The sequence below is a fragment of the Clavelina lepadiformis genome, chromosome 3, assembly GCF_947623445.1.
Source record: "Clavelina lepadiformis chromosome 3, kaClaLepa1.1, whole genome shotgun sequence".
NCBI classification, from domain to species: domain Eukaryota; kingdom Metazoa; phylum Chordata; class Ascidiacea; order Aplousobranchia; family Clavelinidae; genus Clavelina; species Clavelina lepadiformis.
The window spans coordinates 8,729,005-8,754,003 of NC_135242.1; the positions used below are offsets into that span (position 1 = coordinate 8,729,005).

The 24,999-nt window shown below is 35.7% G+C and overlaps 2 protein-coding genes across 2 annotated transcripts; both read right to left on the reverse strand.

Moving 5' to 3' along the window:
• Positions 1-1,395: 1,395 nt before the first annotated feature.
• Positions 1,396-15,948, reverse strand: LOC143448438 (tetratricopeptide repeat protein 21B-like). Its single transcript, XM_076948196.1, has 32 exons — positions 15,879-15,948; positions 14,374-14,503; positions 14,091-14,201; positions 13,710-13,876; positions 13,409-13,539; positions 13,007-13,159; positions 12,727-12,841; positions 11,687-11,755; positions 11,017-11,133; positions 10,601-10,789; positions 10,310-10,510; positions 10,059-10,188; positions 9,486-9,643; positions 8,929-9,070; positions 8,764-8,849; positions 8,619-8,678; positions 8,289-8,396; positions 8,078-8,148; positions 7,933-8,005; positions 7,591-7,701; positions 7,367-7,486; positions 7,133-7,276; positions 6,720-6,896; positions 6,444-6,557; positions 6,002-6,094; positions 5,347-5,492; positions 5,076-5,231; positions 3,690-3,864; positions 3,033-3,128; positions 2,825-2,953; positions 2,205-2,325; positions 1,396-2,068 (listed from the first exon to the last, which is right to left on the reverse strand). Exons 1-32 carry the CDS (start codon positions 15,903-15,905, stop codon positions 1,923-1,925), a joined length of 3,966 nt encoding a protein of 1,321 aa, XP_076804311.1. The 5' UTR covers positions 15,906-15,948; the 3' UTR covers positions 1,396-1,922.
• Positions 15,945-21,160, reverse strand: LOC143448439 (calcipressin-3-like). The gene has a single exon (XM_076948198.1). The coding sequence runs from the start codon at positions 17,884-17,886 to the stop codon at positions 17,272-17,274; it is 615 nt and encodes a 204-aa protein (XP_076804313.1). The 5' UTR covers positions 17,887-21,160; the 3' UTR covers positions 15,945-17,271.
• Positions 21,161-24,999: the final 3,839 nt, after the last annotated feature.

The following is a 24,999-nucleotide window of genomic DNA, read 5'->3' on the forward strand; positions in this document are numbered from 1 at the left end:
ACCACAAACTACAAATATTTGCCTAAATATTTCTCTTTCCCCCTCCAAGTTGTTTACTGCTAGAAACGCGGCAAAGCGTGGCAGTTCCCGCAAAACAACGCACTAACCATTAATTACCATGCCTTGCTTTTCCTTGTTTTCGAACAGCGTATTGATTCCTACGTGGGAGCACCACTACGCTTTCATGCTATTCAACTACATAGCTAACGCAGCTCAGTTCATCTACAGCCAGTCGTATCGTGTATGCCAACGCATTAAACCTTCTCTACACACACTCGGGTAGTGTGCGTGTATGTGCACAAGTCGCGCAATTCCACGAGCGCGACGTCTAGACGCCGCGGTCAGACAACGTCTCTATCGTTGGTTTGGTCTTCTCTGCTGGTTGGTTCACTCCCTAAATATATGTATTTCCAGAATTATTTGTTTAAACTCAAGCGCTTTTGTTTTTCCTTTATTTTCTTCCCGAACTCAGAGTAAACAAGCTGCATTTGGATTGAGTGTTGTCATTGCTACTTTTTTCGCTTTGTTCATGATAACAGGTCGTTTATTAATGTTAGCTTTGACTGCAATATCCTATCTGTGACATTCCCCTGGAAAATACCACATTTTAAGACATAACGATCATTAACTTAATTCCGCTTAAAGTTAGCTACTTCGAAACCGGTTATTACACAAAATTTTCTTCACCAGCACTTTCCAAGCATATGAATATAATAGCAGTAGCTGACTGTCAAGCGCAAATATGCTTTCGTGCATTCTAATTGTTGCGTTGTAAATTGGTTTTTGCATAACGGTGAAGGCAAACCTATGTTCTTCTAACGGCTTCTTTTCTTGGGAATGTTATCAGATAGTAAAGTGTCACCCCGCTTTTTAGTTTCAACTTCAAGCCAATTTCACGGTATGGCAAGGAGTCAAATGTATAAGGGTTAAAAGTGAAACGAATAAAAGCAAAAGAAAGCTTACACGACTTACAGACGCCATCCACTCACTAATCGTGTGTAGGTCTAAGTGACCATTTCTGCGCAAAGCGGATGCACTGAGACTCAGTACGTCGTTCATTGCATTGTTATTGATGGTGTAAGCATTAAGCTGGAGGTATTTTGTATCTTTTGCGACCAAAGCTCGAAATCGTTACCTGCAACACTATGCGCACGATTTTCTAACTAAATTCAAAATTAATATATTTCGCAAGAAATTTTCCAATGCGTTGCGGCCTTTCTTCCTTGAAGGTGTTGACAAGTATCATGAACTCGTGGCAACATGACGTAAAATGTTTGTTGAAGTCTACTAAATAAAACTAAAATCACGTAAAGAAAATTCCTACAGGCTTATACAGGTCACCTTTTGCTACTTTCATTCGCAACGTTAATACCTCGACCTTTTCCAACACTTTCGTAATGTAACGGTTTATTACGTTAAGAAAAGCACCTACAAACCTACACATGGGGAACCTTCAAACAAATCAAAACAAAATACATTAAACAGATTTATAAAAATGAAAATTTGGTACTCGAAAAAAATGTATCAAATATACTAAAAATGATCACAGTAGGTTAATAAAAATTGCTAAAAGACATCAATAATATAGCGATTTCCTAAATTACAGTGAACTAAAAAAAAGACGAGTCTAACATACATAAATATCAGATAATAGTAATTATAGATTCTCTTAGCACAGCATCAATCGTAAAATTGCATTGACCGCAATACAGGCACCTTAAACCTATACATTCCACATTTCAAGAAGAAATAATTACCATTTAAACACCATATGTTGTGCTTGTGTATAACGTTGAATGCTAAAAAGTTAATTAACAACATACATCGGAAGACAAATATGACGGCAATGCCAGGACAGTGCACAGGTAATACACACGCCGTTGTTAAGGATTCGCGTCAAACATATTACCATGAAGGATATATTAGACTCTTATACCGGCACGCGCCTTATCGAGGATATCTTTTTTCATTCTCGGATAGTCGGGATGAAGTGCCAGCACTTTATGCGAAATATCTATGGCATCTATGTTGCGTTTCGCCTTCAAATAGTTGAACGCCAATTTGTAACCTAAAACAGAGATGGAAGTATTTACTTCGCCGACAGATAAAAATTACTTACTTGTGGGGGTTGGACCAACGCGTTTTTACAGAAACACACAAACTTATAGTAGGATTACTTAAGATTCAATATTGTCAGTTGTCACCTATTGCCGGGTTGGACTGATTGCTGTACTCCCATGCTTTCTCGTAGTTCAATGACGCATCTTTATAAGATTGCTCCTTTTCGTAAATGAAGCCCATGTATTCGTACGCAATACAGCAAGACTGTTGAAATAATAAGAAAAATCGTCAACCAACCCAAGAACAGCGGCCATTAACATTTCTGAAAGAGTGTTATCTGATGAACAACTTTCAAGTGGAAATCATGTGACGGTTAATACCAAGAACTGTATCTACAGCAAAGTGCTTGTAGAATGCGTTGTGCTTTATCACTTCAAAATAAACAAAAGGAAATGTTTACTTCAAAGCTACAGCGACCTTTCAAGATCGGAAATAAACAAGGCATAAGACTGCTGCCCGAAGAGCAATATTAAATATGGCGGCTTGGTCTTGTTTACCATCTTATGAAGCTCCGGAAGTCAGCTATGCTACGATTGCACTGGCTCGTTGTTGTGCAGTGAAAATTACGCAACTTGCATGCGCGTGTGCTATGTGTATTCTTAGAACCACCGGCTAATGATAGGCACGTGGATGGTTACGGTAACAGGTAAGTGAACACAAGGGACCAAGAGTAGGGCTTGACAATGCCATTCAATTTTTCTACCTTGTTTTGATCCAAGCATTTTTTAAGCAGTTCGGTTGCCATGTCGTATTTCCCGGCACTTATGTACATGTCAGCAAGCAGCAGCCAGGATTGTTCAAAGTACTCGGCTTCTTCCGATGTCCATTGCATCTGCAAAGTCCAGCAAGGTTATGAAATAAAACTTGTTGACAAAGCGCTTCGTCATGGCGAAACAATGCGCTAATTTTACCTTCGATAGTCGTTTTAACTGATTTCTGGCGCGCGGTATTTGCTTCAGTATCTGATAGGCAATCGCCATCCCAAGCAATGCCGGAACGTAGTCTTTCTGAATATCAAAACGTAATTTAATCATCTTTAAAAGTTTTCTAACGAATGGTACCTGTTAAAATAGCAACTATGACAGGCAACGTTGTGTTGGCCGTTTTGTTTTTCCAGCGTACCAAAACTTGCAAATATCCAGCGCAACATGTAAACAAATCATTTAACTGCATTTTGGTCATTGAACGTGCTTGAGGCTCGGAAAAATGAGCTTGACATTTTCAGATGATCAAGTATCAAATTTTAAGTTTATATCCACAGTTTCTAGTTAAAAAATATTTCTTCAAAGATTGAAGATTGAAAACTGTGCATAGGGAACGGTTTTGCAAACAACCAATCGGCGTCGGCAATTAAATCTAGTATTTTAGTAGAAGAGGGTTAGTGGAGCCGAAATGAGCCATATAACTTATGTTTTTCATCAGTTACACTTCTGTATTTAAAAAGTACGGGTCAAAGACTAATCCAAACAAAACTTATGTAGCAGTAATGGCAACCTTAGCAAACACATATACAGGCGTTCAACCTAAAGTAGCCATTAAGCTGTAAAGCCAGACATGAGTCAAGTCACCTTATTTTGACAAATGTCTAGAAAATTGGCCAAAGCTCTTTCAGCGTTCGGCTTGTGCTTGGTAGAGACCAGAACCATATTATCTAAAACTTGCGCCTTGAACGGGTCAGATGACTTGAATTCCTTCACAAGACGCTCGGCCGTCGATAAGGCGTTGCTGTCTTTTCCTGGCGTACTGCACAAACGCAATTCACGTTATGCGGATGAGTAACATGGATAACACACAATTGCAACATTGAAAATAAGATAGCTACAGGTATGCGCCCAATCAAAAAGTAAGAAATCAACAGCATGGGTTGCATGAACGACAATAAATATTATTAACGTAGATATTGTTAATAATTTCATATAAGAGCTCAATAAATGTGTTTCATTCATTCACCAGTGACACGGAAAGTTTAAGCACCATTATCATGCTCGGCATATACTTTTGATAAAGCAAAACGCGCAAAGTTCGCAGATTCTGATTAGCATGGATATCAAAATCTGTTATTCATAAATCTCACGAATTCAAACTATGTTCAGTTTGGGAAATCCCTATACAAGTAAAACATCAGTATACATCAGTAAAACCTGTCCAATAATTTAATATAAACTACATATACTGTCTAAAACCGCGGACAGCAAATTGATTTTCAGTGTAGCCTTATAAGCGTTGCCTGATGTAGATGGAAAACTGGCTTAAAAACAATTATAGGATTAAACATGAGCGACGTGGTAAAGGCCTTACAAAAATATCGAAATGTTGTATACATCAAATTAATCGAACCTCTATGTGTAAAACTAAATCTCAAGATACTGATATACAGGGTTTCTCAACCGGAGCACTACAGTCCCCTGGGGCCCATGAGGGTGTTCTACGGGGGCCACAAGCAGATGCATCACCAGTGAGCTATACTGTAGTAGTGGTAGTGGTAGTGGTAGTAGTAGTAGTAGGGGAAGAGATGCACGGGAGACACAACTTTGTCATGTTCTTGTGCTTGTTGTGCAAAATTAGCGGTACGAAGGCTACCGCACACGCAGTAGTGAAATAAAAAGTGTTTTGCAACGTACAATCTACATTTTTTATTGATGAGCAGGGACCATGGCTTTTGAGGGCACTGTAAGGGGGCCACGAACCGTGAAAGGTTGAGAACTACTGCCCTAAACTTTCGAAAGAATTTTAGAACGTATCATGACAATAGCAAATGAGGCTGCCAGGCCTAAAATTTTTCAAATGTCGTACATCGTTCACGAAAATCCCATTTATTGCACCATTTCATTAATTCTAGTTTGGTGATAGGAATATCAATCAATGTAGTCATTTGTTCCAACGAACTCGAGGCTATGTTGCCAATACTACATAAATAGCATAAATATTAAGACTGAATCTATATAAATTATCACCTTTCATTAATACTTTCGAAAACCTCTCCGCCCAAAGTTCGCTGATTTGGGTTGAGACAGATTCGAATCATGTTCTCCAAAGCTTTTTCTTTCCATTCCCCGTCGCAGCGGGCCCGGTTGAAAAGCTGCAAGGCTGTGTGTGGTTTACCGGAGTACCTGAGAAAGAATAGACTGCCGAAATATATAGCGCACAATGACACGAGCGGGTTGTAAGGGTTTTAACGGTTTCAAATCAACGACATACAATGTTTTATATGTCAACGCAACTAACCATTCATAAAGCCCTTTACAATATTGATAGCCGGCGTCCATAGCTGCCTTGCCCTCGCCAGCTTTTTCCTCCGCCAATTTGAGGAAACGAAGAGCGGCGTCGAGTTGTCCTCCCCGACGCAGAAGCCCTATCAAGCGAGCAAGCGCCTGCAGGAAATGCGTAGCAGTTAAAAGCTTGAATGCGTCACAAAGCCTTACGTTAATGTGTCGCAAAACCACAAAATAATTTAATCCAGTGGTCTCCTTGCTGAGGTCGCCAACCGTTGGGACGTGCAGCTGCATGAACCGAACGGAAGACTTGTTACGCGCCAGCAGCATACAGTGCTCAAAAGGAAGGTTATTACGTAATAAATTTCTCATGCTGTTGCCCTGCGGACGCCACTTTTACAACACTCTCTGTCATAATCATTTGCGAATAAAATAGCTGTTTACGTGCCAAAACAATAACTATTTCGGAAGTGTTTGATGTCACCAACATTTATCTTAGGTTATATTTGCGCATAAGGAAAGACTCTAGACAGGTATTATCACGCCGATTAAGCTTACGACAATCGACTAATCTTTAGGATAAACTCAGAACAAGGGCAACAAATAAAGAACGGCAGGCTACGACCAGCCATGTCTAAATAGTACTCAGGTTTTCAACGTGTATAAACCTCGTAATGCTCCGGCTTTGCTTCGAGCAGCTGTTCGTAATGGTATATTGCATCCTTGTACTGTTTCTTGCTGAACATAACGTCAGCCAGCATCTACATGAAAAAAATTAAGATCTGTGTAGGAATTTTACGTACAGGAGAACACGGAAATACACAACGTTAGTAAGTAAGCTATACAACACGCTGTTTAATGTTCACTTCAAGCGATGAAATTTTATGAAGTACTAAATTTCCTTCTTTTTGGAAGCATTATATACACGGAGTTGCATCATAACGAGGATAATAGCACTGGACTTTTGAAACAAAGCCGCATAAAACGCCCAATACCGCACAAACCAAATAATTTTTGAAACCTTGCATTTACAGTAGTTTTGCCGAAAATGATTGTTTATGACATGGTTTAGCAAAAAAATAAAAAGGGCCATAGCAATGGGTAACTTACCATGCTCGCTTGGTCTTGGTGATTGGTGGAAACGCGGAGGGCCTGCATGCAATATTGTTGACAAGAATCCAAGTCGCCCGTCTGCAAGTAAAGCTTGGCCAAATCCAGCATAGTCTACAAAATAGCGTATGCGAGAGATGTAGCCCGACATATACATTTTCATTTCTGCTTTGTTACAAAGTACAAGCTCAAGCAAAGTCCAAACGTAAACACCGATATTTAAGAAATGCTGCGCATGACGAATATACTCAATTTCAGTAGAAGACTAACACATACATCAACGTCATCTTCGCAATAGATTAGTGCCTCCTTGTGGTGAATAATTGCCTGCTGAAGATCATTAGAGTGTGTGTACGCATGGTTAGCGAGTTGGCTGCAGATGTTAGCCGTTAGTCGTTTCTGTGCAATAGCACCATCTGGCTGTTCCACCTGAACACGTTTCAAGACACGCGCCTGCAGACAAGAATTTTCAAGTTTATCATAAGCATCTTATGTTATTAATTATTACGCAATTCTTAGAAATACTGCAAAAATTGCTTCCACAGTTTGCATTTTAAAAATAACAATCATTATCTAAACATGTATCGAAACAAGGCTGATCAAGTTTGAGGCCAACTGATATTGACTGACAATAACTTAAGTTTATTTGATATTTGAAGATTTCCAAGAGTATATGATAGATATAGTACCTGCACTTCTCTAGCTTCCTTCAATGCTTGAAGTTCTTCTGCGTGGCGGCTGCTCTTCCGAAACAAGGTTGCTAAGAGCATAAATCGTCGCGTCTCATTCATCTGCACTTCAAGGTCACTGCCAACCTGTTGTTCTTCAGCTGCCTGATATGAAACACCATCAAAAAAAGTATCGATTTATCAGCCTGTAATGATACCAAGTCATTTTTGATCGTAGCACTTCAAGATTCTTGCCTGTTGTAAAACTCTTTCAGCTTTTGTATAGTTCTTCAGTTTCAACAGGAGATCAACAAGTTCAAAACGCAAATGCTTTTGCTGGCCATTGCTGATTGCAGTCTCATAATATGCTATTGCCTGAGCACATTATATTAATATTGTTAACAAATTGTGTCATCCAATTAATTAGCAACGATGCAAAAAGACAAAATTCCCAGCAAAAAAAGAAAATACTGCACAACCTTTTTGTAATCATGGGTTTTTATCATGGCTTGTCCAATTTTACTGGCCAATGCACCATCCTTTGGATTTTTTCTCAAAGCTTTCTCGTAAACTTCAATGGCTTTCTCAGGCTTAAAACAAAACACAGAATGTATTTTATTTATGTTATGTAGTTGACCTTGACTTTGCCAAAATATACAGTTCCAACTTCCACATACTCATTAGAATGCATGCTAATGTTAGACGTTACAATTAATTTAATCAATCATAGCAACTGATTATCACAGCAAAATAATTAAAAGCATACAACAGATTTCAATTGTAAACACATTACAAAAACATATCCAACTATTTTAAATTACCTCTTGAATACTAATATATGCGTCCCCCAACAACAAACAAGAGTGAGTTGAAGGCTGCTGTTCAACCAGTTCTCTGCAAAAGCATCTGTGTTAATATCTGGTTCCTCTCATAAAAGATTATGGATCAATTTCCTTAGAGTAATACCTGTAGCAGCTGGTAAACAATTTCTTGTCTTTGCGATGGTGAAGGTATATCTGGGCCATCTTTTCTTTTGCCTTTAGTATAATAATGCTACTCATATTGTGTAAGCAATGTAAGCTTAAAACTTACAAGTATAATCAGGGGTTGTCAAAATCCAAACAATGGCTCATAAATGAAACAAAACTTGAAAGTGTTTAAATACTACAAGCTTTACCTGAATGTAGTAAGGCTGGTCTGGCTTGATAGCTCTCAACATTGCAAGAGCTTGTTCAATATCACCACGATTGACAGCCAAATCAGCATTAGCAACTCGTACACGAATCTATGTAAAAGATTTTACTGGAGTATTTAGTGAATCACATTATCTACATCTACACTAATTGTTTTTAAAAGTTATAAAACATGCATGTAAAAAATCAATCAAAGAGAGAACGTTTATGAACTCTTTTTGTATATAACGCCAAGTTTGAAAAATTTTTTGCATTTTTGTTCCTGCATTCGCACTGCATAGTTTTGAAAATATTACATGATATGACAAACATACCTCTTCAGATGTTCCTTGGAAAACATTCATTGCATCTTGCATTACTTTTGCTGCCTCATGCTAAAGTTTTTGACAATACCATTCATTTTATTGTTGCAGTAAATATTTTGTTTCTAGGCTGAATACAAAACGGAAAAATACTTACATGTTCATCACTAGCTGTGTGAGCTTCTACCAGCTCCAGAAATATAGAAAGCCTATCATTGCTGTCAATTACAATAGGCTTTTTATCTGAAATGAAATAAATTTATTCACAGTATGCTGAAATATGGTATCACATACGCATACATATACTTGATTTCTGTCTTACTGTGTTTATGTGCAGCAGAAACTGGGCGTTTTACACCTGGCAGGGCAAAAGCCAATTTTAAAGTTTGTACACATTCTACCAACTTTCCACTTTGCTTCAGAGTTCTTGACTTTATCAAATAATACAGGGGATGGTCTCGGATCTAGAAGATTGCAAAAAAGAAACTTTTTCTAAAGTTGTCGTTAATAACAATGCAAAAATTGCATTTCTAGTATGTTGTTTCAAAAATCAATACAAGAGTGTATGTGTCACAAGCAAAGAATAAGCCTATGCCCACATAATCATATGAGCAAATAGCTATGCATACAAAGAACTTTCGTTTCTTCAATCATCATGAAATATGAGTAACAGCTTTATAGAGGATAAATTTTACCATTATGGCTTTTGTATTAAAAAAATATCATGACAGAAATAGATTATTATGTCTTTAATATTCTACATAGCAAAGGTTTCATTTGTACTGTCTAAATAAAACACTTCCATAAACGTTTTTAATTGCAAACAAAGTTTTTAATTTACAGTTTGAATTTGAAAACACTGTCATAATTTCAGCTCACCTCAAAGTTGAAACTCAGAGCAGTTTCCAAATACTGGGAGGTTATAGAGTTGTTGCCTTTATGAAAGTAGATTTGAGCCATAAGAAGGTGTGCATCACCATTTGTTTCATCTTGTTGAAGGCAATGTTTCAGTGAAGATGCCGCACCATCCATGTCCCCTGAAATAAATTCACACTAACTAAAACATAAACATTGTTGATATAAATTTGTAAACCAAAGATTTACTTTCCGGTATGTTACTGATGAGCAAAATGTCATAAGGTGGCAAACCCATGTAAAGGTTAAAGTTGTCAATACATTGGTTAATTGGATTATACAGGTTTTTTATTAGTGGTACAGGGCTGCAAATTACAAAATTTAATAAAAAGATGCCTTGATTTTTTACAGCAAAGTTTGCATTAATCAATTTCTGATAACATATTTCCTTACACATCAGACCGAACCTTTCATAATGTCATTACAAGAAGCGGACTTTGTTGCTGATATCTTGTTTAAGGGGCCCCCATTTTATTGGTTTGCACAACAATCCTTAGTTGTTGTAAAATTTATAACAGCCGATAACATATGTTTAACCTGAAAGAAATTTTGCTTTAGCCAGCAGGTAGGTTGCTTCCAACATTCCAGAGAATACTTTGCAGATAACATCAAGTATTTCAAGACATTTTGTAAGTGTTGGAGGTACAGTTTGACCACTTAAAACTGGCTGCAAAAACAGTCATGTTATGTGTGAACAGTTGTCTATCCATCACAATTACAATAACCAGTACCAATATGTAGCACTACAGGGCAGAGGTACGAAAGTATAAAGTACTCTTCAAATTCACCTGAGTCGGAGACATTTTGAAGAGTTGACGAACAATTTCCATGACTAAGTCTGGATTAAACTGGATAATCATGTCAGTGGTAAAGGTGGACTTCTCCAACATTTGTAGCTTGGTACTCCAAGAATTAAGTAAGTAATGCAGAGTTTCTTCCTGTGGCTTCCCAGATTCATGGGTAAGTACTGCTTTTAAGAATGATACTTCCTAAAAAGTAGCAAAATAAAATACTTTGAACCGACACACTATATACTGTGTATCCCAACAGTGTTGGAGTATAAATATTATGTTACTTACAGGGTCCATTTGTAGTTGAGTTAGAAATTCCAATTGATCTGAAATGTCTTGCAAAGCCGCAGGGTCATATTCTTTTTTTGCTTCATACTCAACTATCTGGCACCTTAACATTCCAACCAGTGCAGCCACACTGGTCTCATCAATGGCCATTGCAGAATTGAGGCACTTCACTGTATCTTTATATTTACCCTGCATGGGGAAAAGGTTATATTCAAAAATACTACTTGCTATCATGAAATATTGCATAATTAGTGAGGCTAAAAACACACAGGCTTCAGTTTCAAGGTTTACTGGATTACATTATTAGATATTTACATATCTCATTTTTCTACTGTAAATTCTCAATTTCATTCCAAGATTATGTAACAACAGTATATTAGGAAAATGAGTACTGAGTATCAAACGATTTAACACACCATGAGAAATAACTGATGAGCAAGTTCATTTGCATAAGATGCGTTTTCTGGTTTCAATGTAACTGCTCTTTCAACTAAAGTGTAGGTTTGTTTGAGAACAGACATATTACGACTGCACTGTAACAAAAATAGAACATCAGGTTATATATATGCATTTCTAAAATACAGTAAAACACATAATAACAAAATAAAAAGGTCATTCAGACATTTTGGGGATGTACAGATACTGGCAGTTTTATCTTAACTTGAAATCAAAGGAGACCATTTCACTGATGCTTTAAACTTGTCAATTAATAGAGAAAAATATTGCACATGCAAAGAATACACAGTATGATTATAGTTAAATATATACTATATTTAGTAATTTGTGTAAGAGCCTTTTTATTACTAGATCTTTTTGATTTCGCAATTTTCAAACAAGTGTGCGCACTCCTGATCTGAAACAACTACAATGAGTAATTCGCCTAGAATTACTCCATTTATATACCATGATTAGGTCAAACTAATTGCAAAAATGTCAACAACGAAGTCTTTCAGTGTAGTACAAGTCCATGCAGGGTAACTTCCATTGAAATATTAGCTCACAAGCAATTTAATATCGATGATTAAGCAAGAATTATACATAGGTAATAAAAAGTACCTTACGAAAAGTAACAAAACAAGCACTTACCACACGAGAAAATAGCTGACCAGATTTTAAATAAAGTTCAGCATTCTGTGGTTCAAATCTATCAATAACCTACAAATGAAAGCATGAAAATTAGGGATCCATGTAATTGCATGGTACATAAATAAGCATAATTAATTACGACTATGGTCATTTAATGACCATTATTCTGGTAATTAAAGACTAACTAGATATTCCAGAACTAATCAGGTGACTAAAAAACAAAAACATTATAGTCAAAGGTGGCAATTATTTATTAGACAATACTAAAAATCATTACATTTATTTTGACACGCTAAGCTCTCCAAACAACCGAAGCGTTGCGTGTAATAGAGCAGCTCCTATCATATATCTACAAGTAATTTAGAATAAAATTTGCCACTTTCCAACAAATATGGCATCACTGAATTTAAGGAAGATCCTACGAAAAGTAAGTTAAAAAGCACTACTAAATCAGGTTCTTAAAAATTGCTCTATAAGACTCCCTAATGCTTAGATAGCCTACATATTTTCTTTGTTTAACTTAACCAATTTTTTATTATAGCCTCTCGTTAAATAACCTATTTAGTTTTTGGCCTTTATATTTAAGCCATTTTTGCATATGTTTTAAGTAATTATGTTCAATATAACTGCAAACCACAAACTTGGTAGAGTAGTGGCTAAAATTCTATTTTTCTAAAATTGTGGCTAAAATGGCTAAAATTCCGTACATATTTTTTAAACAATTTTTTTAACTGAATTGCAGAATGTTTCAAATATCAACATATATTATACTGAAGAAAAGTGTTACATAGAAAAATTAACTTGAAAAAACAAAAGATTTTATAGCAATGGTACAAGTAGAAGTGCTGTTACATTCGAGCAAAATGCCAAGAATTATAAATCACAATGCTTTGAATTCTTTCACGTAGTACCCCACACTTGTAGCTGTCCAAAACTCTTTCCCACTGACTATACTAGGAACTATTTTGATTCCCTAATACCATCTCCGAGTACAGTAGTACCAAACTTAAAATGCCATGTGACATCAAAGTAAATATAACCTGGATCAATTCACTAATTCTGTTGACGGCATCCGAATATTTTCCTTCCCGAGCAATACAATACAAAGTTTGCATTTTCAATGCTTCTGGGTGATGTGAATTGATGGAAAGCAACCTTCACATAAAGGGAATAGTTAATGCAGTTAATATTCCAAAATCATTAAACCGGTAATAAATGTTTGCTATTCTGCAGTTTATTCAGTTATATTGCAAGTAACAACAAATGTTACTAACTCATAACTTTTCTGAAGTATCATAAAAATTATTTTAATTTTAACACCTTGACGTGGTATCAATAACTTGATCCCAAGCTTTATTTGCAAGATGGAGTCTAGTCAGCTCAACAAGTGCAGGACTAAACTTTGGATAACTGATTACAATTAAATTTATTGAATCCAGGACATGCCGAGTTCTTCCAAAGAATGCATATGCCCTAAAGCAGAGAAATTAACAGGTATATTATTAGTGGTAAAGAAATCTGCCGCATAATTTAAGACGTTTTAACAAGAAATTAAAAATTAAAACCTGCTGGACACAAGCCTAGGCTACATAAAATTTGAATTAACATATTCCATTTAAAAATTTATGTGCACACTTAACATACTACCTTGATATAGTATGGTATATACTATGTTTAGTAACAACTGTGCTATGTTCCATAGAAATATCAAATACAGCATACTTTGCTTTAGCCAAATATGCAAAAGGATCACGGTTGGCATCATTTAATGCTGGTTCCAACATTTTCACACCTTTCTTGATCACGTTATGGTTACCAGAGGTTATATCAATCCACGCTTTAAGGACAATACCCTACAAAAACATGTCATGGTCGATGGAGCATGGATCAAATATAGTGAAATGTAGCACCGTAAATATTAGTCATTTAGTGCTGTCCAAGAAACATGCTGATTTCAACTTCTTTCATTATTCAAGCTCAAAAAACGGTAGGCTAACCAGACTATAACACTGGAATAAAATACCTGTCTGAAGTCTGGAAAATTCCTAGCAAGCTGATCTGAGAGATCTTTTGGGCTACGTGAACCCCCAATAAGCCAAACAGTTAAACCAGCAAAGTAAAGTTCCATGTCAGTTGCATTCTTTCGCAGACTTTTGGCTTTTGATTCATATGATGAGATCATGCTATGATCTACAAAACAAGCTTTCAATTTATATGCAGACAAAATTGTAAATGTAAGTATAAACCAAGGAACTAACCAACCAACTAAGTATAACTGACCAAATGGGTCTATTGACTAAGTTTACGATGCTGCACATATTTAAACATTGAGGAATTATGCATCTGTCAGACTGACAAACCCTAGTCTATCATATTTCCAAGCACAAATCTCATTTAGATATACCAGAGCCTCCAGTCATTTCATGCGCTATTGAAAGAGCCAATGCAGCAGCAATTGAAACATTTTCTTTATCCGTAATGGGTTCAAGCTCTCTCATTCCTTCTTGAGTTCGACCTACATATGGATTTAAATAAATACCAGTAAAATATGAAACATGAAATAATGTGAAAATAGAATTTAATTTTGATGCGGGGTCAAATTATAACATCTTCCATTTCATGGCATTTAATGTAAAAGGCTTCAATTGAAAAAACGTGATTAAGCAAAAACAAAAAGTATATGACACCTTCTGCTAACATGCTTATTCCTTTGTAAAGTGTCAAAACTGGATCTGATCCAAACTTTCTGGTCGCATCCAACACAATCATTTGCACATGCCTGTAATATCCTTCCAGCATGTAATAATTAAGGTTAGCCTGTAAAAATAGTATACAAAAGAGATTAGTAGGAATACACTTTGATCTGATATTTAAGAAATACTGTAAACTGAGGTTTTCTTCACTCTTAAGATTAATCGTTTACAATTCAACACCACCAAATAATTTTACACATGGTAGAACTCGCCTAAGTCTCCGTTGGCTAACTTGCCACCTTCTTGCTACTATGACCAAAATAATTGGAATACGTAGTCAGAACACTTTGTCAGCATGATTACATCCTGGCTTAACTTAATCTGCTATGGCTACACTGCAGCCGTATCGTTCAGTTGTCTGCGATCCTTGTTAATGTAACACAACCTTATTGTACGTCACAATGTACATTTATGAAGGACCCAGAAACCTTGTCATTTTAAACCAGTTTTAGTTTTCCTTCTGTTATCAATGATACAGTCAGATGAAGCCGCCTTTCAAGAGATAACAGAATGACGATGAGAATGAAACTAGCTATAGGGCATAGAGAATATCATTTTTATAGGGCAGTTTTGCTTTTGCTATCAAGAGGAGTGTTGTTTTATGTCTTCAGAAAACCATCAACCAGGTTATGATTGTAGCAGCCTAGAGCTGTTAGATACGAGGTAGTGCCTGTTATGTAGATTTAGGCTAGGAGGCTATTCTACGTACAAAATTCTACGTACTCGACAAGCACTAAGTTTTAACCAAAACAATTTTCGGAGTGTTTAATCTAAATGCAAAATGCAATAAAAATTTAGATCTTGTTTTGTTTGCCTACGTCACCACTTTTTCTGTTCCCCTTAAGGTGGCGTCTTATGCAAATTCTACTGTATATACCAGGGGTGGCCAGACCTGCTTCATGCTCGAGCCGCATATAACAAATTCCAGTTTTAAAAGAGCCACAGCACAAACACAATAAAAAACATGAATTTATTCACTCACAACGAAGTGTAGCCATTGATTGACACAGCTTCAATCTGACAGTTTACTTAACTACAGTGTACAAGTTAGCACACTTCTGTACAATAATGTACTTTTTGGAGTGTAATTTGATTATTACTAACAATGAGTCCATTGTTCCTACATGTGATAGAACGCATTGTTTCATAATGGGACCGGGAAAATGCATGTCTAATTCAACAATGCTAATTCATTAAAGAGCCGCAGTTTGGCCATCCCTGGTATATACAATAAGATAAAAGGCAATTTCTAATAAAGTTAATTTTTATTAAATTTTCATTAAATGTTGTATGTCACAAATTTAATAAGCTACTTTTAAAAATGACTAATGGGGGCTTTAAAAAGCAGGAAAATTATATCAATATAAATATCTATTTTTATATACAGTACATCAGTACTAGTATATTCTATACATTGACACTAAACAGTCTATACTTACAAGGGTTTCCAAGTCATCAGAAGCCATTTCAGTTCACAATTTTCATACAATTTACCAAAAGCTAACTTCTAAAATGAAAAAACAGCACAAATAAATTACCAGAAAAGAAGAGTTTTGTAACACTATACGACTGTATAATACATAAATAATACACTGTGTCAAGGCCAGTGGAAACTATGCGAGCACCCTAGGCTATATCCATTTCACTTCCAATGCTGTTGTAAGTGCTTTCTGGAAATTTTATGTCGGCGTCTTAGGTAGTCTCTCAGGTCAGCTAATAGCAGTGCTAGTCCTGCACTGAGTCAAATAATGTGTACAAACGCCAATCCAAAAAAATAAATTAAACTTTATCACACAATCAATTTTAAACAATTAACAGATCTGAAACTAGTAATATAGTCCAAGCAAAATGGCAAGACTCGTATCCAAAATTAAAACCCCAAAATTTTTCAAAGCATGAAATAAAATGTAGGTAACCAGTTAAGTTAGAATTGAGTAATTGTTTAACCTTTTTATCTTTCTTACAAATTGATCTAGTCCGGCTACCACAAATGCTGTAAAACTTCAGTTACGTTTCCATTAACCACATTTGCAACTGAGACTTTTATATTTCAGCAAACAACACCTATTTCTACACAAATGTATTATGAGTTTATCATATTAGTATTTTTGTGTAAATTGGTGTCTATAAAGTATTAGTTCTTCACCAGCATTCAGTAAAATAATCAAATGATTCATAGTGTTAGTGAAACGATTAAACATGGTAATCCAAGATATTGGGGTAAAAAGTGGTTGTGATCCTGAATTAGTCACCTTACCAGGATTTGGCTGCATGTAAACAAAGGAATAATTCAGATTAGAAAAACGTGGTGGATCAACTAATAAGCTTCGTTATCAGCCCAGTTGTTAACTGACGTTCAAATGTATTTTACAAAGTTCTGCTTCCGCACTTAATGCAAACCACTGAAGTGGTGTATGAAAGTAACAACATCAGAACAGTTTATTTTTGCCATCATGTTGAAGCAGAAGGGTAGAATTTGCATTATTAGGTTACCTTATCATTACAGGCAATTTATACTTCTTTGTGGGTTGCAGTTATGTATGTTAAACTTTTGTTCCTTACAAAGCAATATAAAATTAAATGTGAAATCTTTTTTACACTTTATAAACGATGAAAGTATGAAATATAAAGCAAATTATAAATGGTTTGTCTGTCTATGGGTTGTGGTTTGACTCAGAGATTACATTGTGTTAAACCCACCTAAAGCTTTGTTATCAATATGTTCAGTGTTCATGCATACGCCATTGATAACATAACAATAAAAACGAATGCAAGAATGAAGTATTTCAAAAAACAAAAGTCAAAAAATATGCAAAAATTAAAAAATAATCATCAACAGCCTGGACGACGTGTTTGTGGAATTTTCACGAGTGTGGCTTTACCAGCCTGGTTCGAGTCTTCACAGACATGTACTACAACACTTGGAGTGCTGGCAGTGGCTTTGTGAAGTTCATGAGATTCGCCAGGTGCCAGTTCAACGAGAGATGACAGTAAATCAAAGTTAGTAGTAGGCTTATTTTCATGAATAGGTTCCCAACCTACTGGAGGTGATGCAGGTGGTGATATCAGAAACTGTTTTTCAGCTACAGGTGGCAGCAGAGTTGTTGGTGGAGCACCATTTTCTGCACTGGTAGTCTGAGCAAAATATATTTCCATTGCTTGATTTAAAAACTTTGTCATGTGAAGTGAGATTTTTGCTTGGGTAGCTTCTTGTGATGATTCATAGCTAATCCTAACACGACGAAAGCTTGGCAGATAAACAAACTGTGCTGGTCCAAAAGCATCAAATTGTTTTTCAAACTGTCTTTTTGCATTATCAAGCTTGAAGACATTTTCATGAATGTGACAAGCAAACAAAACTGTTGGCATTCCATTAAGTAACTCTGCCAGAAATGTATCATTTAATTCTTCATTGTCTGAGGGTTTACCATCATCAACAGTTTTCATCTTTTTAACCGAGAGGTACAAAAACCTATTGACAATTAATACATCATTAATTCATTCAATTAACATATCAGTATTAATATCATAAAGTAATTAACCACACGTAGTATTTCTGGAGCATCAAGAACCAATACTAATCACTAACAATTTAATAGATAAATCAAAAAACTAGAAATAAAACAACTTTAATTATTAACAGAAATTCAATAATATTTTGATTACTATTGGATCAACTACTGTGATCCAATTAACATGAGAGATACAATTATTTTTGTTACATCAGGATAGGTTAACAATGGTGCGAATTGTTTTTCGAAAAAGCCACATCCTAGCTAGAACTCTGGTTGGTGATCACGTGTCTGCGTGAATAAACTCCGCTTGACCTGACTTCCATGAAGGCCACTGTCCTTCTTTGCCAGAACAAATTGCAGACAAACAGTAGGATAAAACTCAAATTAAAACGTTTTATTCAAAGTAGTGAAACGTAAGACATTCTGTGACATTCTACCAGCACAAGCGTTTATATGATGATAATTATGCGTGAGGAATGCGAGAGGAATGCGTCGAGAAGTCCGAAAAGTTAAAGGGGTAATGCTATATGGCATGACTGTGTAGCTCTAAGTGACAAAAGCGAAATAAAATCTCTTAAAATATTTTTTCATTGGTTTTGTGCAATCCACCATTAACTTTGTATCGTCTTGAAAACGATTTGTTTTAAGATGATTGTTGCACACTTTTTAATGCATATAAATTTAACTTTACTGCCAACTTCCAGCTCTATATATATGTTTCTTTTTTATGCACACATTGCTAGTAAAATCTTAGGGACCAACGTGGCTGGTGAGTGGGGCTCTTTGACCTGGAGTAACCTGTAAGCTATAGCCTACATTCGCATACTCGCATTGTTGTGAGGTAGATAAGATTGAAAAAAAAAACATGTTTTGTTAATATTTTTAACTGTATTGGTTAGGTAACACTCCATTTGCTTGTATATGGAGCATTGCACAAACCCATAAAATCGGCAAGGAAGCCTTTAACTAGGCTAGGTTTAACTACAGTAACGTAATTGGTATGAAAAAGATGCCCGACAAACTAGTATGGTATGTGGTATCACAAACTTTATTCTCGGACTGAGGAAAGTCTTTCCACAACTTGAACTTGGCGATGATTCCTCATCGCTCTAGTTTTGGCTAGCGATCTTGTCTTTGTGCAAGTTCCGATAGATCCACAAATTTTTTATTATTTTTGTATTACCGGACCACTAAACAGAAGTAAGCGTAGTTCAAACCTTGCTCAAGGAACTTACAATAGTAGTGCAACCAGAAATCAAATCCAGTTCGGTATTTGGCCTTTGGTAGTTTAACCTGATGTAATGTGCGGTTAATGCAAAGCAAAACTCTCATGTAATGTTTCAAGACTACGTTAATTGTGTGGTAATTTGTTCCCGTATGGGTCGAATTGGAGTTACAAATGCTTACACATACACGAATTGTTTTACACAATGTTTAATTTCAAAAAGTAGTACCAAGAAAAAGCAAACAAATGATGAAAACGCCAGTCTGCCAAACATTTTATACTTTGGACTGTATCACATGCGGATGAGATTATCATGAACCAAGTGCAAACCATAGTCAAAAAGGTTGAAAAGCACTGATCTAAATTCTTTCATGACTTCCTTCCTTTATAAACGTTTGTGTTTTTAACAACATAGCAACCACAATCATTTTACTTTACGATTATCAGTTCGATTAGGTATACAGTGTTTACAATAGTTTTGCTAACAAAGCTTTTATTAGTTTTTCATCTGTTGGCCATTCTGGTGAGAGCATGTGCAATATCGAGATGTTCGCGCAACCTCCAACATCATATGGAATCAGATATGGCCTACATCATCTCATACTGGCATCACGCAACCATCGCAGACGGCCAGAATTTAAAAACTATATTCATATTCATTGAGCTATGATATTAGAATTAGGTTTCATAATTTCTCGTAATACAACTTCACACAAAATGATGTTTTTAGATACCTTTACCAACATATAGCTAGTTATATTAATAAACATTTTAAATTGTGTCAGGTGTATTGTGAAATACGTAAATTAGCATTACGTAACTAGAACTATGTTGGTTGTCCTTAGCTTTTCTACTGACACAAGTTTATAATATTTAACTCGCCCAATGCTATTGATGGTGTTTTGCAAAAAAATGGAACATTGAAAGCGCGATAAACAACCCATTTTTTTTCTCTGCCCTTAACTGCATTTACAGTGCTTGCAACGATCAGCTTTTTAACCAACGTCACTTCATACTTGCGATGTCACGCAATCACAGAATGCTGCAGGGTCCTACACTTATCTGTGTTGCAATTAACATACGAATAGTACTATGATCAATAGTGCGTGCTAATCCTCACTTGCTAATTGCAAAACTGCAGTGCTTGTAGCAACACATTGCATCAAAATAATGCAAGTAGCAAATGATATAATTATTACATTTTAAAGAGAACTGGAGTTTCATTCCATCTACAACAAATTACCGTACTAGGTAACATTGGCTGTGTACATTAAAAAAAGAAACCCAAAAATTAATCAGATAAATCTTGTAACACACTACAGTTCACATATTATATACTTGTTCATGAACCTTTGAGTATCTATTCAACCTTGTAATTAAATAAATAACTTCGCTACTCTAGCTTTTAGAAGTTGTGAATTAGGGGAGTCCCCTTTTTTAGAAATCTTAAAGTTTGATTGACCCGAAGAATTTCAAAACCTGATGCTTATGGTTAGCATTGAAAAAAAATCAGATTCTAATGTCCAGTAAAAAGTAAGTCAGGAAGGTTCCAAATTAACATAATACAAAAACTATTTACTACAAAGAACCAGCATGGCTACTAAAACTAAAAAACAATTGTAAATATCTTTGTTCGTATTTCTATAAATGTGGTGATTTAATTTGCTAAAACTGACATATATGCAATATTTATACACAGGTCAAAAATAAATGTTTTATATATATGCAGCTACCAAGAAATGCATTGTGCAGTTTGAGTTTCCAAAAGATTTTATAGGTTTACCAACTTCTAGGCATAAAAAGGCGAAATTAATGGTATTGCTAAGAAAATACTATTTTACCAAGCAAGTTTTCATAGTTCACAGCAGTCTGTCAGATTTGTAACATACATGGAATGTAGTTTTTAAGCTCATTATAATCTTACCAGTCTGGCAAACCAGTACCATTTAAAATGGCCACTCATAAATACAGTCGAATCCGCTTAATTCGGACACCGGATAACCCAGACAACCGCTTTATTCAGCCAAAATGCTCAGGAACGGAACAAAAGTAAAAATTGAACGTAAAAAACTCCTGTTAATTCGGACAATTCTCCGCTTAATTCGGACACAGGTTCGCAATTCCTATCGTTAGGTTATGACACAATAAACAGTACTTTGTTCGTTTTACCACAAGATGCAATTGCATTATGAGTGATTATGGTGAAACAATCACGATTCATGCTGTAACAATCGACAATGAACTCATATTAGGCCGTGCAGGCTTCATAGTCGCATAGTCATAGTGTTACACAGTAATATACAGTATTTGTTGAATCATTTGGTATCGAAATACTGTAAGCAATACAACTAACCTGAAGGTATAACTCTTGTGCGTTTTATGCGATCAGTGCCAATTACTGCAGCATAGCGCAGCTGCAATTCATTTATTACGCAACATTACAGTATTTTAAATGCGTTGTTTGCCTTTACGCATGACCATGAAACGAACAATTGATTTTCCGCTTAATTCGGACAAAGCCGTTTCTCCGCTTAATTCGGCCAAAAGTGAGCGGAAACAAAGTGTCCGAATTAAGCGGAGTCGACTGTATAACCAATAATTCACATGTCACTATCAGTAACTGATTGGGACATTTTTTTACCGATTTAAGCTTAAAATTACAGAAATGTAGTGTGCAGCTTATAACAATTGAACTTGCCTATAACAATAATTTGCTTATACCAGCACATATTTTTGATCCCCACAAAATCCCTATGATTTAAAATTCTCAAAGCAAAGTCATGCACACAAAAGGTTGGTGTGGCCTTGGTCTGCTGCTTATTTGCTGTCAAAAACTTTAGTAGATAGCATGGCAACAGCACTCATTAAATTTATATAGACTGTGCTTGCTGCATCCAAACGTGTACTTTAGGGAAAAGTGCGATCTCTAACAAAACAAGGACATGTTTTTATAGGCTCTAAGTTTGTCTCTTTACCGGGAAAATGGCGGTACTGGAAACTAATTGTACTGGAAAATGACAGTACTGGAAGATGATGGCAATCAGTGTTTCCTTTCCTAATTGAAAAATGTATGTAGGCCTATATACTGTATGTAAAATTATAATCTATTAATAATAATTAATGATTTACAATATATGTATTGCAATATTACTGTTTCCAGTCAATTTCTAAACTTATAGACTGAGTTTGTTGTTTGTAGGTTAGCAGCAGAAAGCATTAAAAAGTTGATCGCCAGCAAAATAAATTTTTTGATCTCAAAAGTCATACATTTTATAGTTTGGATGGAAATACTGATTGCACTGTAGAACAACTGTAAAAAACAAAAGATATCATATCATCCGCACATTAGCATATCGTTGATTCTTTCAATGCTTAGATTTTGAACCATAGTTTCCTAAGTCACGTAGCAAATTTTCGTCTTGTAGAGATAAAAAAACTTTGTTGTATGTGCATTGTTTTACATTTTACAGCATTTACATCCGTAAGTAACGCATGGTATTAGAACAAAACGTCTGCCGTCTGTGAAAACAACAAAATACACTACGCTTAAGGAGAAAGAAAGAAACAAAAAACGAAAGCAAAAGAAGGGGACAAGGAGAAAAAATGAGGAAAAATCTTGTACCAAAACCACTTATTGAAAAAGCGTACTGATTTCACTTTGTATCGATATCACTGGCTGACCGATATCACTGGCTGACTGATATCACTGGCTGACTGGTAACCTTTTTGGTGAGGTATGCGGTGGGCTAATCGTTTTCTTTGGACTGAGGAAAGTCTTTGCATTATTTAAACCTGGCAATGATTTCCCATCGCTCGGGCCACGGTTACTGATGAGCTATCCTTTGTGCAAAGTTCCGATTGTCATATATTTTGGTTATTATTTTGGTTTGTTTGGTTTATAATTTTTTATGTAGTAGTATGCTACTGCACGAATTTAAAACTGTTCACCAGGCCCACTGAACAGGAGCAAGTGTCGTTAATGCCTTGCTGAAGGGTATTACAACGGTGACGTTTTAGCACAAAATATACCGGTAGACCTAAACAATACAAAAAAACACTAGCCAGAATTAACTATCAGTCCTGTCTGCCTGTTCCAGAACCACAAACTAACGGGTCTAGTATATATACAGGGTTGCCATCGGTCTGGACTCAAAAATAAGAACGATTAGGAAACGAAAGAATAGCCTAGTACCTTAAACAGGAAAGTCAATCAATGTTCTTAAAAAAAAACTCAATTTTTTTTAATTTTGCTATCTATTTAGTACAAAATGGTATAGACTACCTGTGGTTTGTACATTTGTATAGGCCTATACTAGACCCAAACTGATGAATAACAGAAATGATTGACAAATTAGCCTAAAGTCGGACACCGACTGACATTAAAATAGGTCGGTAATTAACAGATGTTACTTTTTCAGGAATTGCAGAATTACGCGTCCAACAAGAACAAGCTGCCTCAAAACACAAGAAAGTCTGAAAGTAGCTTCAGCCTTCAGCCTTCAACTTTCAGTTTTCAACCAACAAATTGCCGCACAGCAGCAATTTCGCACTAGTGTTGGAATCTTAAAGGAACGGCATCACATAAAAATCTAATACCGAAGGGTTTGTATAAAAATCTTCTGAATCTGGACAACACTAATTTTCGGAAACTGAGGAATTACGGAATAATGCCAACACTAATTTACGAAAAGAGAGGAATTACAGTGTATTTTTTCAATGTTTGTAGTAATTGAAATCGCAAATATACGCGATATTATTTAGCATTTTAGCTTAACCTGTTAACTCCAAAAACTCGTTTTTGTCACAACGTGTTTTGTACTTTCTATAATCTTTAGAAAAAGTTTTTGTCGGTGCGATGACTTATTCATTGTAGCTTTTACAGAATAAGGAAATTGAGGAACGTGACACTAATTTACGGAAATACGAAGTAATTTTTTTCTATTTTTATACCAGAGTCGTAACTAAGTAATCAAACCATATCGTTCTTTATATCGTTGATCAAACTCAGTTACAAGTCAAGTCGAGTCTTTTGGTTAATAAAACTAGAGTCGATTAATATTCGAAACCAAGCCAAACTAAAAACAAAAACCCCTTTCCATCAACCAAAAACGTTTGGGATTATTACAAAATTTGCTTCATTTGGTTGCAACATACGCATTCATAGATAAATAAAATCATTTTAAGTTACACTTTAGTGCAGCTATATCCAACCGAAATACTTCAGTGGGCCAAAAATTACGTCTCTAGTTCAATTCGGGCCGCACATTGTTACCATGTATAACTTACACTATACTAACCACACAAGCACAGTACTAACAACACGCACAATAACGGACGTTATGACACTCGAGCAATTTGTACATGAATGAAGTAATAATCAACGGCACACTTTCATACATATTTCATACATTTCACATATAATACAACGAGACCAACACCAGGGCCGCAAATAAAACTTGAAAAGGGCCGCATGCGGCCCGCAGGTTGGACATAACTGCTTTAATGCGTTCTGACTAAAGAATAAAGATTCGTTTCACTTTAATGCTGAAACGTAATCAAAACGAGTTGACTCGAGTCAAGCCACTGACTCGAGTCATTATGACTTTGGTTTATAGTAATACAATTTGAAAATATACGCGGTATTATTTAGCTTAAGCCTCTTAACTATAAAAATATTTTTATCGCAATGCGTTTGGAACTTTCTGTAATCTTTAGAAAAGTTTCTGACGGTTTAGTGATTTATTTATTGTAGTTTTTACGGAATGAGGAAACTAAGGAACGTGAGAAATTACGGAATATGTTTTTAAGACAGCGTCACCG